General features: G+C 38.4%; 1 protein-coding gene across 2 annotated transcripts in view; it reads right to left on the reverse strand.

The window, feature by feature from the left end:
* The window catches only part of arhgef18b (rho/rac guanine nucleotide exchange factor (GEF) 18b), an 80,436-nt gene that overhangs the window by 34,870 nt on the left and 26,664 nt on the right, over window positions 1–18,902 (reverse strand). For both annotated transcript variants that reach the window (XM_055017508.1, XM_055017506.1), the window contains 9 exons: window positions 14,436–14,503; window positions 12,847–12,892; window positions 8,864–9,065; window positions 8,203–8,309; window positions 5,482–5,622; window positions 3,176–3,426; window positions 1,231–1,356; window positions 1,001–1,118; window positions 656–910 (listed from right to left, as the gene is read on the reverse strand). In XM_055017508.1, coding sequence (XP_054873483.1) covers window positions 656–910; window positions 1,001–1,118; window positions 1,231–1,356; window positions 3,176–3,426; window positions 5,482–5,622; window positions 8,203–8,309; window positions 8,864–9,065; window positions 12,847–12,892; window positions 14,436–14,503 — 1,314 coding nt within the window. The remainder of the gene's footprint in view (window positions 1–655; window positions 911–1,000; window positions 1,119–1,230; window positions 1,357–3,175; window positions 3,427–5,481; window positions 5,623–8,202; window positions 8,310–8,863; window positions 9,066–12,846; window positions 12,893–14,435; window positions 14,504–18,902) is intronic.

Raw genomic sequence — 18,902 nt, forward strand, 5'->3', positions numbered from 1 at the left:
TCCCTGAAGTGTTTTTGAAATAAAAGAGAAAGTTTGCGGCCGAGCCGCTATGTTTATCCAACGCATCTGCAGTCAAGCTGAAAGCTCGGTCACGTGACCACTAGTGGCTGCTGAAGCTCAGCGTTGTCATGTGACCTCTAGTGGTCCACTAGTGACTGCCCACCATGCGTGTGATTTCCAGATGCGGTGCGTTTACATGCTGGAAAAACGCATCTAGTGGACACGTAACTTCACTGTATGTTTTCTGTAAGTATTCAGGCACTGTGCCGGAATTCCAGCATGTGGCGCCGGCGTTTAGCTCAAAATAAAAAAAGATAGGACTACATTGCCAATCGAGTTCATCTAGAATACTCGATTACTAAAATAATTGATAGCTGCAGCCCTAATCGTGATGTACCTAACGGCTTTGTTTACGTTTTCGCCAGAGTTCCGACTTGCGGGGAAAATCGACTTGCGTAGGAAAAGTCGAGGACAACCTGGAAGTTTTACATTTGCACTTTCAACACAACTTGAAACAGAGACCCAGCGAGGCTGTTGCGTCATCTTAAATCGGTCATGTGATTTTTATGCGTACGTCGACTCCAGGGGGTTCATTTGTGGTTAACAGGAAGTGGAAATACCTCCAAGTGTTTTATTCCCTCCTGCCATGACGTACCTTTGAGTCTGCCTGAAGCTGCCTTCCAGCTGACTGTCCCCTCATGCAGCAGCCGTCTCCGGCCCTGAGCGAGGTCCTCCCTACGAAACACTCGTCCGTCTTTGATTTTTCCCAGCGCCTTTGGCTCCATCTTGTTGTGAATGTCGCGCAGTCTGGAGTTCTTCTCGTGGAGGTTGACCAGCGTGTCCACCTGCACGATGGTGTCTTTGATCAGACCCAGAGCTCGAGTCAGATCCTCGTGCTCCTCCGAACCCGCTGCAGACAGGAACAAAACTAAATTCAGTCCAGAGACAACAACAACTTATGTTACATTGGATTATAATGTGATTTATTTAGCGGAGGGACCTTCAGTGTTGTGCAGAATGCGTTCCACTAGTACTGGGTATTTGGTAATCCGCTGCGTCACCAACAATATGCACTCGGGTACTCCCAGCCTCCGTACAATGGACAGGTTGTTGATTTTCTGAGAATGAAAACAGCATTATTTATTTATCAGGCTGCATGTATACTTTACATCACACGCCCTGCGGATTAAATCAGAACTACAAAACCAGGAGAATGTTAGCATATATTACCCGTATGATGTTATGGAACCTTTTGTTGTTATGCATCTGATCTTTGTAGTAGCTGACAGCTTCAGGGTGGCGGCTGCAGAAATCTCCATAACTGTCCTTCATCCTCTCTCCTATTTCACCTGAGAACTGGAGAACAGAGAAACCATCATCTGTCAGCTGGTTCATACTGCATCGTATGGATCATGCTGCTTACAGGAAAGTCATGCTTCAGATTGTGCAGTTCACTCAGTCAGTGGAGGCTCCTTAAATCCATTTAAATTAGTGGTGGACGCGATTAAAAGATTAATCTAATTAATTACAAGCTTTGTAATTAATTAATCGTGATAACCACATCTTTGTCAAATAGCAATAGTTGATGCAATAAGTAAAGTTTTCCAATTCAAATAAATTTTGGTTGACAGATGAATCAATGAATAGATACATAGTGATTGTAAATTTATAAAAAATTATACAATTTTAAAATGGGACGTAGAAAAAATTGATTTTGAGGATTTAAAGCCTGGATTTAGTTTGGTTTTTCCTATTGTATGGCTCATAACATCAGCATAAATAGTTGAAGGAGCTTCAAAAAGGTGAAAATACAGAGATTCATTCTGTTTTCATAGTTTCTGGGTCTGATAAATGTTGCAATTTCGATGGTTCTTTTTTAGGAATAGAAATTTTTATTTTTTAAAAAAAATTATAAACTAAGAGTTTATAATTAAGTTATTAAAAGACAGACATTTTTGTTGTTTAAGTTATTACTCAATTTCTGATGTTTCATTTGTATTTATCTGCATTTTTCATCCGTCTGCTACATTCACAGATTACTACAAACGCAAACTGCAATTATAGTGATTATATTCAACATTTTAAGACTTTTTGTAAACTAAAACACTTTAAATGTCTTGAAAAATTGTCTATTATGGGATGGCGACACCGGTAGCCGTGAGCAGGACTGTCATAGCTAACGTTAGCTCCGGTGCTAACAGCAACATGTTTTGCATTGAAGTGATACCGTCTGCTTGAAGCGCTGCGATGATCAGAAAACTCCACAATTTGCACACAACCACACTTTTATCCAAGCTGCCATCGGGAAGATTTTTAAAAGCTCAATGCGTCTCGATTTCCTTCACGGTTCATCAAACTTTCTTGTAGGCTGACGACCTGACATCACTCCTGTGCATTTTTCTCTTCTGGAAAACAGACTTTAGATTCATTAGCGCCACCTACTGGGCTGGAGTGTTCATCAGCATTACTGGTGTGCCAGAAATTAGGGAACTGAGAAAGGTGTGATTAAATGCGTTAATTTTTTTAACGCATTATTTTTTCTATAATTAACGTGTTACGGTCCCAGCACAATTTAAAGCTATTTTTCAGTTCAGAACTGAAGAAGCTTCTTGGAGGAGAGGTGAAACATCTTCCCTAGAATCTAGAGGTGTTTAACCCTCGTGTCGTCCTGCGGGTCAAAACTGAACCAGTTTAAAGTTTGAAAATGTGGAAAAAAATATATATTTTCACAGATGTCCACATTTTCAACATTTTGGGGAAATCTTTGAACATTTTCTGGTGGAAAAAAAGAAATGTTAAAAATGTTTCTTAAGAACATTCACAAAAAAATCATTTTTATGTGAATGCTCTTAAAGAAAATATTAGAAGTTTTACTGATATATATGGAATCACTTTAGATATTTTTAGGATTTTTTTTCAAGCTTTTTACTCATTTTTTGAAAATATTTATAAGAATTTTTTTAGCCAAATTTGGGGGATTTTCTAAAAATAAAACTTTTAAGGGAAACTTTTAAGGAATTATCAGAATTTTCTTCCTGTAGGTTTTGCAAATTTTCAAAAATTTGGGGATTTTTTTTTTTTTTTTTACTGAATTTTTGGATTTTTTTCAGACAAGGAAACAATATTTTTTGGTGCTCATAAATGATGACAAGAAGGTTAATTATCTCCTCCCTACCTGTGTGATCAGGATATCTGCCACTCTGTTCATGGTGTAGTTTCTGTCATTGGGAGAGACGAGGTTTTCTCGCCGCCGCTCTTTGAGACGAGACAGGAAATGTGTGTGGAGGTCGAGGAGGTTTTCCAGACGGGGGAACAGACAGTCGAGCCTGCCGGAGTCCATCTGGAGGTTTTCCTTCAACTCTCGGACGTAGACACGCAGCATTATCTTCAGCGTCCGCACGTGGTGCATCTCCGTCTGCATCAGTTCTGTACAACGGCATACGAATGTTCTGTAAAGCTCAAACGTGTAAAAAAAAACATTGCAGAGCTTCATGCCATCCACACCTTCCATAATTTATTTCCCATCCTATTTATCTTCTTGTTCAGACACGTTGCTAAAATTACTCCTTAACCCCTTCGACCCCAAGCGGTTACTTAGTTTTTTTTGTTTCTGTCACATTTTCCCTCATGGTGGGCTCATTTCTGACTGCAATATAAAGTCCTGCAGCTCTAGGAAAACATCACAACATGACTAGAAGGAGAGAGAACTCAAGTATATCTTCTGTGCAGTATAATAAAGTTAAACTGCCATAAATCATAAAAAAAAATGAAAGTTAGTCTTCTTTGGTTATTACTTTTACAAAAAATCAAAACAATAATGGTATCAAGATGTTATCAATAGAGGAAAAAATCTCCAGATTCTACATAATTTATATATTTTAGTGCTTACATTTTCAATTTGATTCCATATTTATCCCATATGTGCTCTGATTAAACATAGTCTGTAGTTTAGCTGAAAAGTCACAGAATTTTTGTGCAATTTTTTGTTTTTCACAGAATCTGATTATTGTAAATGATGAATTTTTGGTACATTTTCAAAGCAGACATGTAGAATAAGGTGATTTGGATTTTTAAAAATCCCACTTTTAAGCATAGATTTTGGTTGTTTTTTCACACTGAGTCAAACAGAAAGTTCTTCCTGTTTTTAGTTTCTTTTTATGAAAAATTGAGTAATTTCAGTCATTTTTATAAAAAATAAACCACCTTTTAAACCCGCATGAGCTGTTATGAGGTTTAGAGGGTTAAAAGAGTCCTAAAATTAATGGGAAACCTGATTTTATACATCAAATTCTAGTTAATAATAATAATGCCTTTAATTTATAATGCACTTTACATACAAAATCTCAAAGTGCTACAATAGAATACAATACATTTTTTAGTTACAGGACTTGGGGACGACTACTGCATGCAGTTGTGCTCATAAGTTTACATACCCTGGCAGAATTTTTAAAATATGAACCATTTTTTAAAGAAAACATGAATGATCAGAGCAAATACAATTGCCTGATAATAAATAACTTTGTCTGACCACTGACCCAAACATTTTCAAACAATATTTAATAAATTTTGCCAGGCTATGTAAATTTATGAGCACAACTGTATGTGGAAAAAAAATGCAAAAAATTCTGTTGCTTCAGGCTACAGACTTCAAGTTTAATCATAAAAAAAACAGCAAGAAGTAACAAAAAAACAAAACGATGAAAAACGTGTGCAATAAAATAAAAATGACCATATCTCAATTTTGAGACTTCTAAGATAAATAATACCGTCCATGGTGACCCAAACAGTGTTATAGCAGCAGTGTAACGCTCAGTCAACATACAATCAGTAGAGATACACACTTGAATTACTGCTAACGACCTTTCTTTGCACTTCACTATTAAATTAACGAGGTTCCAGTACAGGTTTAACCCTTGTGTCGTCCTGCAGGTCGAAATTGACCCGGTTTAAAATTTAAAAATGTGGGAAAAAAAATATATTTTCACAGTGAAACTTCTGATGTACACATTTTCAACATTTTTGGGAAATCTTTGAACATTTTTTGGTGGAAAAAAAGAAATGTTAAAAATGTTTGTTAAGAACAGTCACAAAAAAAAAAAAAAAATCAACCAAAACCCAGCGATTGGTTGATTTTTATGTGAATGTTCTTGAGGAAAATATTCAAAGTTTTACTGATATATATGTAATAACTTTAACTATTTTTAGGATTTTTTGGAAGATTTTTACTCTTTTTTTGAAAATATTACAAGAATTTTCTTGCCAAATTTGGGGGATTTTTTTTTTTTTTTAAATAAAACTTTAAAGGGAAACTTTTAAGGAATTATCGGAATTTTCTTCCTGAAGGTTTTGCAAATTTTCAGAAATTTGGGGAATTTTTTTGCTGAATTTTTGGATTTTTTTCAGACAAGGAAACAACATTTTTTGGTGGCCGTAAATGAGGACAACAGGAGGGTTAAACACAACCTCAGACTTCCCACTCACCGTATATCACATCCTGCCTCTTCACCGTGTCTTTAGAGTGCTTCTTAAGATACTGCTGGTCAACTGCCAAACTCCACGAGTCCACCTCCAAGTCCTGGGCGTCAGAGTCCAGGTCGGCTCGTACTGCTGCATAGTGAGCGTCTGAGGAGAGAGCAGAGTGTCGGTGTTTCAGCGTCACATCATTCATAGATAATTACAGCCTGGAGTGATGGAGTTGCAGCTGAAGGTCGGTCTGAGGTAACACCAGTCCTCAAACACTCAGAATAATCGCTCACACACAACGACAACAAAAAACTGAAGTCCTCAAACGACCTCAACAGAAGCACTCATAATGATTTAGAGCCGTTTTCAAGAGATGACGCACTCAGAAAAGGTTTCTAATTACTTATTGTGAAGCATCCAACTTTAGGAATAGCTCACTGCTGACTTCATGTCTCGCTTTATTGTGTTTTGGCAGCGATGAAAATGATATATGGAGACAGACAACACGACACAGCAAACTGAGAAATCTTGCCTAAACAAATATTTGTTCAATCTAAATTTTTTAAATCTGAGATGGAAGGTTTCACCTTCCAAACTTTCAATTTAACAACTAATCCACATTTATGACTCTACTGTCATCTTAAAGATCAATATTAACTCTCTGAACCCAAAAGGCATGCTGTATTTTTTTTAAAATAAACATGTAAAATCTACATTGAAAATTGTGATATTTCATCAAAATTGTTTTATTCAACATGTGACATTTAAAAATTCACCTAAAATAAACTGTGTGCATTAACTCTCGTGTCGTCCTGCGGGTCAAAATTGACCCGTTTTAAATTTTAAAAATGTGGGAAAAAATATATTTTTTCACAGTGAAACTTCTGATGTCCACATTTTCAACATTTTTGGGAAATCTCTGAACATTTTTTTGGTGGAAAAAAGAAATGTTAAAAATGTTTCTTAAGAACATTTTTTGGGAATATATACTCATTAATGTTTGATAATATTGGATGCTTACTGCTAAATTGCTTATAATAGTTAATCAGAAAGATGTATTTGCTAAACAGATATACAATGCTTATTATACTGAGTGACACTGATTCATTTCTAAACATACAGTGCCCTTGTCATTTTTTCAAACAGCAGTAGAAAAGTAGCTTTTGTTGCTGTGCAGAGTATCCTTGTTTTACAGGAAAACAGAAGAAGAATCAAGGCCACGGGAGCGAGTCAGCAGCACATCAGAGAAGGGAGGAACCTAAACTAGCCCAGCGGCCTGCGCATCAACGCTTACATAGTCACACAACTCTGTTAGATTATAAAATACTGGGTCAGGGAGAAATAGTCGGTCTGATTCTGCTCGAACTGACTGAACACTTCTTGTCTGTTAGGGAAAGGCATTCAGACCCAGAGCTCTGTATTGCACATTCAATCTTGGTGTAATAAAGACTCTTTTTAACCTGAATTGAATTCTCCTGACTACTCCATCAAAAGAACCGGAGGAAACAGCCTAATACGTTGTTTTATTCTTTTATGATTAATTTCAGAATAGGCTGATTTCCAACAATTTACAAAAAAAAATAAACCAAAATCCAGCGAATTTCACTGGATTTTGGTTGATTTTTATGTGAATGTTCTGCAAGAAAATATTAGAAGTTTTACTGATATACATGGAATCACTTTAGATATTTTTAGGATTTTTTTGGAAGATTTTTACTCATTTTTTGAAAATATTTACAAGAATTTTCTCACCAAATTTTGGGGATTTTTTAAAAATAAAACTTTTAAGAAATTATTGGAATTTTCTTCCTGAAAGTTTTTCAAATTTTTTAGAAATTTGGGGGATTTTTTTTTTTGCTGAATTTTTGGATTTTTTTTCAGACAAGGAAACAATATTTTTTGGTGCTCGTAAATGAAGACAACAGGAGGGTTAACCAGATTCTGTAAAAAAACTAAAAATTATTCGCTCTCGGACCAACAAATGAAGCCATGCATGATTCGGCTGTAAGCAACAGTCATGTGACAAAAAAAATCAGGGATTTCTCGGCTGAACCGCAGGCTGTGTTTACACAAAGCAGCAAAAAGACAAGTATGGAAACTAATTCAATACGTAAGTAGTAAAATATCTATAACATGTAGGAGTCACAGTTTAAATTTCTAGTGTTGGTATGACCTGTGAGAAAATGTTGGACATTTTGATTCCTGTTTTGTTTTTTTTTTGTGAAATAAATGATCAAAGAAAGTCAGCTTTTCTTCGTGTTCTCTTTTGTAACTGTGTCAGGCTGCATAAAAAAACATTTCAAGTTCTCTGCAGGACTTTATTCTGCATCAAAAAATGAGCCCACGGTGAGTATAAATGTGACAGGAGATAAGGAATGTCCAGAAACTGCTCAAAGTTCAGTGGGTTAAGCTATAAAATGACTAAAAGATGACGTCAACTCTGCACCTGAAGGAGCTCTCTCTCATGTTGAGGCTGTCTGAAAAAAACCATAAACCCTGGAACATGGCAGCTAAATAAAAAGGCTGTAAGCAAGCATCCAGTTAGCCTGTTTCTCTCCCACGCACTCCAACTTAATGAGCCAAGGTGAGGTCACCACTGACTCCACAAACTCTCCTCCTTATCACAACTCCCTGAAGGCAGAATCAGGCAAACAGGCAGACCTTAGAAGATTCTACAAGTCTGGGAAAGAGAAACTATGACAGAAAAGCTGTGTCCAGTCAAAGTTAACCTTCACTCACCTTCTACGATGATGGCCTCGGTGGTGGAAGGAGCGAGGGAAATGGAGTCTTCATTGCAGCGTTTGGAGCGGAGAGCATCTGTCTCATCCATCTCCCCGGGGAGGGATCTGAGGGAAGACAACCACAGGTCCAAGGTGGCATACATGCTGAAACTGATGATCCCACTACCTGACAATCGCCCAAATTAACCTAGAAACCAGCATGTTCATTTACAAGCCCAAGGCAGCAGAGACATAAACTTAAAGACGAGAGAAAAGCCACATTTTTCTGTCCTCTCCTTCTCCACTTACTGTTTCCCTTTCTTCTGCTCTCGTTTCCACCTTCCCTCCGTCTTTGTCTCCCTCTCCCACTGCCTCCCCATCTCCCGAAACTATTTCTTTCTTCGCCATGCAGCGGGAGAGCAGTCTAGACAGTTTCAAAGGCTGCATTATTCGAAAAGACAGCCCGCCTTTACATGTCAACTATAAATACACATCTTACAGTGGCGCACAAGAGATCGTATTTGAGCTGAAAGGACAAGAATCTAAAAATATTCTGCATTTACATACGACACCTACAGCGTTATAGAATTGAGAGGAAGATGGTTTTTGAACTTGGATTCTGTCAGACAGCAGCGATGTTTTGAAAGAGAAAGTCCAACCAGCGTGGCAGAGCTACTCACCCTGAGCTGTTGTTGTGACGGAGGCTGTGGCCGAGGCTGGAGGCTGCACTGGAGCTGGTGGTCTGGGCGGCAGAAGGCTGAGTGCTGGGTCCCCACGGACTAATGGTCATGCCTGGGGCGCTGAGGAAACCTCGGTGGCCATCCAGGGCCTGAGAAGCGGCTGGGCCGGCCTGATCCCGCTCCCGGTCCCGGTCTTTCAGCGCTGGAAAGGAAAGACGAGAGGCAGGTGAACGGAGGAGACGGGACGGGACAGAGGACAAACGAGTAGAGGAGTAGGAGAAGGATGACCAGTGCATCGGCGACGAGGACGAGCCGGTCGAATCCCGTCCGACTCCACCCCAGTATTTTCTCAGCCAAGATCGGGGCAGCGATCGGAAGAATCGGCAGGTGATCATGTCGCAGTGCATCAAGACTCTCACGCCGACCCGTCCAGGTAAAACCCGGGAGGCGGAAGAAGACGGGCAGGACGGCTCGATGGCTCTGGAGCAGGTTCTGGAGGCCCCTGATGTTTGGCTAGCACCTTCTGCATCCGCTAGCTCCATTGTAAATATCTCAGGACGACAAACAGTCCAAAGTTCAATACTCTCCCACGCCGTACAAGTAGATATGTGACGGCACAAACCCTGCTTTTATATGTGCCCCGCTCTTCGTTTCCTCCAGTAACTTCTGGAAAGATGCCCACCCTTCTCACACATTCTAATTCTTTGCTTTTCCTGAATTGTTTCCTGTGCTGCCGGTCTTCCCGACCCCCCACGCGGGCCGCTGATTGGCCTGAGCGAGATGTGAGGAGAGCCAGGTGTGGCTGATAGGACTCCAGCTGTTCGGAGGAGAAAAACAACTGCTCCAGGAGATTAAGTTCAGCTGCTGCAGCCGCTCGCATCTCCTCTGGGTTCAATCACTTGCAACAGGAGCTGCTGAATGTTACAATTCGCACTCAGTGAAATCTCCTACTGCCCAAGATAATGACTAAAACAAGCCTGTGTGTACGTCCGGAGGCTAATTAATGGTGTCCAGATTGACCTACAATGAACTGATCCCACAAGCTAGAGTTGTTGTCTGTGTATCTGAATTCTGATTTAATTTTTCACACATGAACTTTCCAGAAACTACTTTTTTCCAGAGATGTGAAAGTGGCTTATGTGTTTATAGGTTGTGGAGCTGTGGAGGCGGTGTTGAAAAGCATGTTATTTTTAAAAAGTTGCCAAAATGACATCATTTATCAGAGCAAGAAAATGTAAAAACAGGAAGAACTGTCGGATTTTCAACTCTTCAATGGTCCTTGAACTAATCACTTTGGGTTTAGTCTGGAAAAACAACCAAATTAGGCCTTAAAAATGAGGACATTTCTTCAAAATCACTATAATTTACATGTGTTAGTGAAGTTTGATCTACAGAAACCCTCTCAGGCTTTAGGAAAATACTAAAAACCCTGCAAAAAAAAGAAAGGAAAAAAAAAATTCCTACTACCTTCCACACTGTCTGAAGGCACCAAGGTCCTATCACACTAGAACTTATTTTATGACTCTTATCAAGGTTGTTTTCTCCTGACTAGATCTGTGTTTGTGTTGCATCTACTCTCAGACGTACGTCAATTGGGATAAAAGCTAAATTAAATTGTAGAACTATTGAACGTCTCAAATAAATTGCCAAAAAGAAACTGGTTGCCGTAGCCAGAATCTGTAAAAAAAACAAATTGTTTTGCTCATCTTGATGCCATGCAGGACTTAGCTGTGAGCAACACCTACAGAACTAAACATCTGGACATTTTCAGTTGAACTGCAGGTCGTGTTTATACAGAGCAGATAAGACACGAGGATGGAAGCAAATTTAACATGCAAGGAGCAAAATATCTACAGTATGTTAAGCTGCCATTTTTCCACTTTTGGCAACATCTGTGGGCCGAAACTGTGAGAAAAAAAAATCTAAAGGCTGCAATCAACATATAAAAAAATGGTAAACTGCAGGTTCTCTCAATTTTTTGGAAAAACTAATAATCAAAGAAATACATTTTTATGATTAATAAAGCATTATAACTGCGTCACACTACAAAGAAGACGTTTTTAAATTTTCCCTACATCTTGCTGTGGTTGTGCCGTTTCCATAGAGATGCTAGACTTTACACTGCAGTGAAAAATGAGCCCACAGTGAGGAAAAATGTGACAGAAGCAAAAAGCGCCAGAAATTGCTTTGAGTCCGAAGAGAGACACCACTGTTCAAAAGTTTGGGGTCACCCAGACAATTCCATGTTTTCCATTGAAACTCCCACTTTTATCCATGTGCTAACATAAATGCACAAGGGTTTTCTAATCATCAATGAGCCTTTCAACACCATTAGCTAACACAATGTAGCATTAGAACACAGGAGTGATGGTTGCTGGAAATGTTCCTCTGTACCTCTATGGAGATATTCCATTAAAAATCAGCTGTTTCCAGCTACAATAGTCATTTACCACATTAACAATGTCTACACTGGATTTATCATTCGATTCATGTTATCTTCATTGGAAAAAAACTGCTTTTCTTTCAAAAATAAGGACGTTTCTAAGTGACTTTTGAACAGTAGTGCAAATGAACTACAGAGCATATACTTTCCATAAAGAAGAAACATTATTTACACCCAATGACTCATTAATGTGTTTTTAAAAGCTTTTCGAAAATAATGGAGTTCTATACCACAGAAAAAAGCTAAATCAGGCGATACGGGTAATTAGAATCAATTCATTGTTGGTTTAGGTCTTTTCGTGAGATTTGTTTTCCTTACAGCCCTCTACACGTTGTGTGAATTTCCCAGACCAAAGATACCAACGGTGAGAGAATGGTGGGGATATCTTTGGTCTTGGCTCTAAATCGGTCGTCCTTTGTCGCACTGTGAGACAGGTTTAAGGACGGCTGTTGTCATGGCGACCACAAGCGGCCATAAAATTTTGACTGTCAGAAATTTGGGGTGATCATCTCACAGAGTGACTGCTGCTGGACCTATGACAACTAACTAACCAATAGAAATGCAGGATGAAATGACGTACTGATCAATAAATCCAAAGAGATGATTTACAGCGACAGAACGCATCCGAATATTCAGATCTCAAAATTAATATTCAAATATTCGGTCCAGCCCTAAAGGATATAGCGGCAGAACTGCAGCTCTCACATTAGTAAGCTAACATTTGCGGCTAGCAAACACAAACAAACACCGCTGTAAATAATGGTAATAATTATTAAATAAATAAAAATTAAATCCCTTCATGTATGGCTAGTTTCCCTGTGATTGTAGTGTTCATGTTTGGCTAGTTTCCCTGTGATTGTAGGGTTCATGTTTGGCTAGTTTCCTTGTGATTGTAGGGTTCATGTTTGGCTAGTTTCCCTGTGATTGTAGGGCTCTGTTCATGTTTGGCTAGTTTCCCTGTGATTGTAGGGTTCATGTTTGGCTAGTTTCCCTGTGATTATAGGGTTCATGTTTGGCTAGTGTAGAGAGGCCTTAAACAACTGAGTGACTTTTAACTTAACCTTTAATAAATAGGAAACCATATTGCAAGGTAGATCATGACAATCGTTGAAAATAGCAATTTGTCTTTAAGTCTAAAATTCTGTGTATATATATTGTTTGTGCAACATTTCTAAGTCTGAGTTTGGAGGAAACCAGAAGTAAATCACTTGACTGTTCTAACGACGGCTCATCATCACCTTTGCCTACTGACTGTCAGACCCCAATTTCCCCTTTTTAAGCTCAGCGTGTCGGCAGAAAACGCAGCAGAGACCCAGACCCACAATCCACACATGTAGCAACACAAAGAAAAAGGATGAGTTCATGTTCAGATGTCATAAGGATTCATCTGTTTAATCCTCTGTAAACCACTGGAGAAGCAAGCAGGATTTTAATTAGACATCAGGGGACCAAAGCCACCTTCTAATCCATGAATGCATCGCCCTATAGTTTGACTGACACTGTGTCGGTGGGATTTATGAAATGTATGCATGAACCTTACCAAGGCTAGGAGATCCTGATGGGCCGGGCCTCTGCAGAGAATCTCTCTGTGTGGAGAAAACAAAGAAAGACAGCATTTTTTTCAAGGCTGAAGCTTTTTTCAACTGAGTGATAAAATTCTTAAAAACTGCATGCTGTTATTGTACTTTCTTTACAGGATGAGCTTGTTCACATGTCCAAGGACTTTGCTTAACAAGCGTCTCAGGCAGACTGATTGGAAGAACGCAGCCTTCAACGGAGTTGAATGAGAACACAAAGCTCACTGCAAAATGTGAGTTTATGTTATGATGCAGAGACTCTGATGCTACACAGAGTTGCTTAAAAACTTTAAAATCGCACAGCATGAAGCATTGTAGTTCCATTTCATGTGTAATATTTCTTTAGCATGCCTAGTATTTTATATAAAAGTGCAATATTTCAGTTTTATGTACAACATTGCAAATACAGTGTGTAAAGGTTAATTTTAATTTCATTTTTGAGGAGCAATATTTAAATTTTTTTTGCACAACATTGCAAATACAACTTGTAATATTTCATTTTATTCTAATTTTAAGGTGCAGTATTACAATTTCATGTGCATTATTGTCAGTGTAATATGTATCATTTCATTTTAAACTCATTTTCCAGGTGCAGTATTTCATATTCATGTGCAAATTTATCCATTATTGCAATATAATTAACAGCATTACTATTTATTGTTCTATTTTACTTAGTTAATGTATTTCAATCATGCGTCATCCTTGTCAAAAAGAATAATTTTTCTTTATAAAAATAAAACATTTAAAATAACTCAGGATAATAATGAAAAAAGTATAACAAAAGCGAAATACTCATCTAAAAATATTCTGAAACTGAGCTTCAGCGCAGTACTGACTTTTAACAGTCTTAAAAATTAAACTTCTTTTTCTTTCCTCAATTTAATTCAATATCTTTGTCTTTGAAACCTGTGCAATGAAATTAAGTGCAATTTTAAAAGAAAACAGCGCAAGTTCAAATGGAATTTAAAAAAACTGGTAATAAAAATTACATAATATAAAATGCATACTAAAAAAACACACATTGCAGACACACCATAGTGCAGCTGTATTTGCATATTCAGGATGGCTGAGAGTTTACACAGATTTTACGGCAGTGTTAGTTTTTCAGTCCGTTCGTCTTTGTCCAGAACAGTTTTTGTTGGAGCCCATTTTGCTTTTTACTGCCTTTTTTTCATCTTGTCTAAGAAATTCCTTTGTGATTAATCAGCTTTTATCTTATCTGCATAAAATAAACTGCAAAATCTTTTCCTTCCTCTTCCATGTTTTCTTCTTTTAATACCAAATCAATAAAAGAATGCAACCCAATCGAACTGTATTTAATGCAGTGTGATCATGCATGATAAATATATTTACTGTTGCAATAAGACAGAGTTAAACCTACACAATGCAAATATAATTAAAATTTAATAATATCATTTTAGTTTGTTTTCTCCACTTTTACATTCAGTAATGTCTGAACATGCACGTGCACAAAACAGAAAATAATGAACGTAACGGAGCTCAACTCTGCAGCCTGCGTGGTCGTTTTGCTGTGCTCCAGTGTAATGTTTACCTTGTTCTTGCTGCTGGTGCACTCCCCCAGCAGAGACTTGCAGCTCTTGTGAACGTTCACGGCGCAATCTGAAAAAAACAGCAGGACAGGAACTCAACATGAGTCTTGCTGGAAGCGGTTGTACACAGCACATAAAGGCAGCAGTGATGGATTTAGGGCTTGAATATGGATGGGAACAGCGATAAAAAAACCCCAGAAAACACAAGTTTAAAATATTGAAACAGCTCCTGAAGGCAAAGCGAAAAGGCTGCGATTCAACAAGACAAAGAAACAACAGCCTGAAGGGACGTTTTATTAGCAAAGTGTTTGTTTTCAGACGAGGGCTCTCATTGCAGATTGAAAGAATCACTTAAAGCTGCATTAGTGGAACTCAGCTGAGGCTTCTGTTTGTTTTCTACTGGAAGCAGGTCAGAAAGTCCGGTTTAGATGAAATGACTGATTGTATCTCTGCTGATTAGCACAGATATAAATCAGGGTTGTTATGGAAAGACGTGCTGCTGCTACATGTTCTCCCCAGTCACTGGAAAGACCAAACACTGCCAACAACAGATCACTTCAATCTGGCCGAGGGCTGAATACTGTAAAAGGAGAGCAACAGAAGCTCCTCGTCAGCGGCTTGGCTCCGCAAACAAATTAACTAATCAATATGCAAAGCGTGATTCCAACCCAGCCAGGTAAAACCGAGCCGACGTCAGTGAGAAGCACACAGAAACGCAGATACACAATAAACTTCAGGGTAAAACCTTATCCTATCAGGCAGGTCATTCAGGACGGGAAAACACAAAGGTCAAAACAGAAAGAAAGGAAAAGTAAAAGAGTGAAAAGTGTGCTTGTTTCTTCTTTCCGTCCCCAATTTTGTCATTTTGTTCCTCATTTGTGTCGTTTTGTGTCACTTTTTGTCTCATGTTTGTTATCTTGTGTCTCATTTTTTTGTTCCTAGTTTGTGTTGATTTTGTCGCTCAGTTTTGTGTCTTTCATTTGTTTTCTAGTGTTTCAATTTCATCATCAAGTGTCGATTTTTGTATTTTTCTCATTTTGTAACCAGTCTGTGTCGTTTTATGGTGCTCTTTTGTCATTTTGTGTCATTTTGTTTCTCATTTGTGTTACTGGAACTCGTTTTTCTCAATTTTGTTCATTTGTGTCGTTTTGTGGCTCTTTTGTCATTTTGTGTTGTTTTGTTCGTCATTTGTGGCATTTTGTGGCATTTTTTGGTCATTCAGTATTTCGTTTGTCAGTTTGTCATTTTTTGTCTGTCGTTTTATGTCTCATTTTTGTTGTTTTGTTCCTAATTTGCATTGAATTTGTTGCTCAATTTTGTTGTTTTGTCTTTCATTTGTTACTCCATCAAGGAACGGCGGAGTTATGTGACGATGGGCATTTGTCTGTGAATCTGTCTGTCTGTCTGTCAGCAACGTTACTCAAAAACGGACTAACGGATTTGGATGAAATTTTCAGGGAAGGTCAGAAATGACACAAGGACCACCTCGTTAAATTTTCACAGTGATGCGGCCTATAGTCTGGATCCACGGACTTGTTAAGGATTTCCCATTGCCAGATAGCGGCACGGCGTCGCTGTAACCATGACAACAAGTGAACACTGTGTCGGTTACCTGCTGACGATCACATGATTGCGATCCTACTACAAAATGACTGTGATTTATAAGTTGGAAATCATACAGGGAACAACTGATTAAACTGTGGGCTGTTTCTGAGTCCCGCTACATATTTAGGTCACGTATGTAGCAAATCCCAGCCAGACAATGGTGAAGCTCCTGACGTTTCACAAAGCCTTTATTTACGTTCAGCCGTCAGCCTTATTTTGAACACAAATCCACCTTTCTGTCCTTCACTCCTTTCTTCAGGAAACACCGTCAGAGCTTGTCTCCATTCCAGCTAGGAACTTCTAAGTTTAGACACATCCTTTGCTAGACAGCAACAGTGTGGAACTGTTTTCTTTCATCTTTATGTGAATTTTCAGACTTTTCGGCAGCGTCTTCATCATGTCAAGAAACCGCTTCTTAGATAAACACTTCCTGTGCAGCTGGAATGGCGACAAAGTAAAAGCCCGCAACATTAAAAATACGTCTTCAAAATAAAAGCATAGAGGGAAAGGTTATTTTAATCCTAGCAAAACAAAGGCTTGCCAAAAGTGATGAACTGATCAAGACCTTTATAAGAGAAATTTACACGCAGTTTCGTATAAATACATAAGGTGCACATGCGTAACACATGCCTGTGCTCAGCACAAGGTCATTTTTTATTGAAGATTTCATCCGTCGGAAATGATACGTCAACTGAGCAGCTTTGGAGGAGTACTGCGCTCTCTGAGTGCTTTTCTAGTTTTCTAGTATTTCAAATTCATCATTAAGTGTCAATTTTTGTCATTTGTCTCGAGTTTGTGTTGTTTTGTGGTGCTCTTTTGTCCTTGTTATTATAAGCTCTTGTGTCTTCCTGTAGCAATCACACTGGAAAACAGACTCAAATCTGACTAAAACTATTATTTACAACATAAAAGAAGGTTTTAAACTCATCTTTCTGCAACACTTCCACCTTTACATGCGCTACGTTAAATGCTGCACGACGAATGCAGTGTGGTGACTGTTTAAATCACGTTGTGCGGCGTGTTGACAAAAGGTGACACTCCCGTCCCGTGTAAACATGAGTCATGCCAGCAGCTTCCACTAACTGCTGTACGGCTGACTGTAAAGGCTCCCATTGGCTGCTGCCCTTCTGTGTGCTGACATAAAGGAGACAATGACAAACGTCAGGTACATTAAAAAGCACCAAGCAGTGAGACAGATAATCGTGTGTGTGTGTGTGTGTGTAGGTGTGTGTAGGTGTGTGTGTGTGTGTGTGTGTGTGTGTGTGTGTGTGTGTGTGTGTGTGGCCATAAAGAATAAGCTCATTCTCATGTTAGACTGTGTTGATATTAGTTCAAGGATCACATTCTGCCCAACATGAACTCAAGTGACACGTAAAATTACAGCAGAGTAACCCATAAACAACCACAACTCCAAATCTTTCCTTTGTTTTAGTGCAAAAAATGTGCACATTTAAGGAATTATCTTTTTACAAAACATTACGAACAACCTGAAATTTCTCAAGACAAATAAATTCAATTTCAACAACATTCAGCCTCAGTTAATCATTTCCACATTACAACTTCCAGATCATAAAGTATCTCCAAGTATCTACATTTTTACACTTTACAAAGTTGTCCGACGGGCCCGATTGGACCCTCTGGTGGGCTGGTTTTGGCTCGAGGGCCATATGTTTGACGCCCTTGCTCTACATTTAGCCTCAGCTCATGCAAATTCAGACGAGCGAAAATGCTGCTTCTTTAAAATTGTACTCGGTTTTGAAGCCAGAGCTCGGATGAAAATTCATTTTGTTTTTACCTCAAGAGGAAGAAACTAACACAAGCAGCCAAACCCAAAGATTTTCAGCTAACAAAAGGAAATAATTCCACCCTCTGCCTGCCTCGTTATTTCAGACAAGACTAAAAGAAAAACATACCATTAATTAACATGAAGTCTACCAGACCTCTGAGGCATAACCTATTAACCATCTCTGACAGCTCAAACACACCGATTAGGAGAGGCTGGGCAAAAAGACAGCAGAGTTATAAAGTAATTAAGTCTAGATGGCGTAAAATGCTGCGTCACTGCCACAAAATCCAGTGAAGGTACCACTCAGGAACCATGAGTAAGCTCTTTTTCTTTTGGAATGTCTACTGTACTTTTTACTGTGCTTTCTACTATACTTTGTTGACTGTATTCAGAAGAATTTTAGCAGAGTGGAAGCAAAAAACTAAGCTAAGACAAGCAAGAAGGCCATGTTTACTGAAGCTTATCAGTGCAGCTACAGACCCCCACGGCAGCAGCAAAATGTGCAAAATATACCGACTCTGCAACCGAAAACGAGTCAGAACCCAGAAATTAGAGCAGGGATGTCAAACATACGGTCAAAACCGGCCCACGGGACGACTTTGTAAAGTGTAAAAATTCCAAAGAAGACATTAACTGTAATTTGTAAATTAGTAAAACTTTAAATTTAAAATTTCTAGACCATAACAAGTTGTTTTGATCATGAAGTAAAATACTAGATTGTTCATTGCTCTTTTGTTATTGTGTCTCATTTTTGTAACTTTTGTCTATTTTTTTTGTCTCTTTTTTGTTTTGTGTCGTTTGTCACATTTTTTGTACTTTTATTTCTCGCTTTTGTCGTTTTGTGTCTGATTTTTGTAATCCTTTGTCTTGTTTTTTGTCTGACTTATCGTTTGTCTCACATTTTTGCATTTTGTGTCTCGTTTTTGTCGTTTCTTGTTTTTGTTGTTTTGTTTCCTTTTTGTCTCACTTGTGTTTTTTGTCATTTTGTGTTTTGTTTTGTTCATTGTTTTGTGTACCGTTTTTGCTGTTTTGTTTCACTCTTTTGTCTTTTTTTGTCTCGTTTGTCCATTTTTTTGGT

This window comes from Amphiprion ocellaris, chromosome 2, assembly GCF_022539595.1.
Source record: "Amphiprion ocellaris isolate individual 3 ecotype Okinawa chromosome 2, ASM2253959v1, whole genome shotgun sequence".
Taxonomy (NCBI): Eukaryota; Metazoa; Chordata; class Actinopteri; family Pomacentridae; genus Amphiprion; species Amphiprion ocellaris.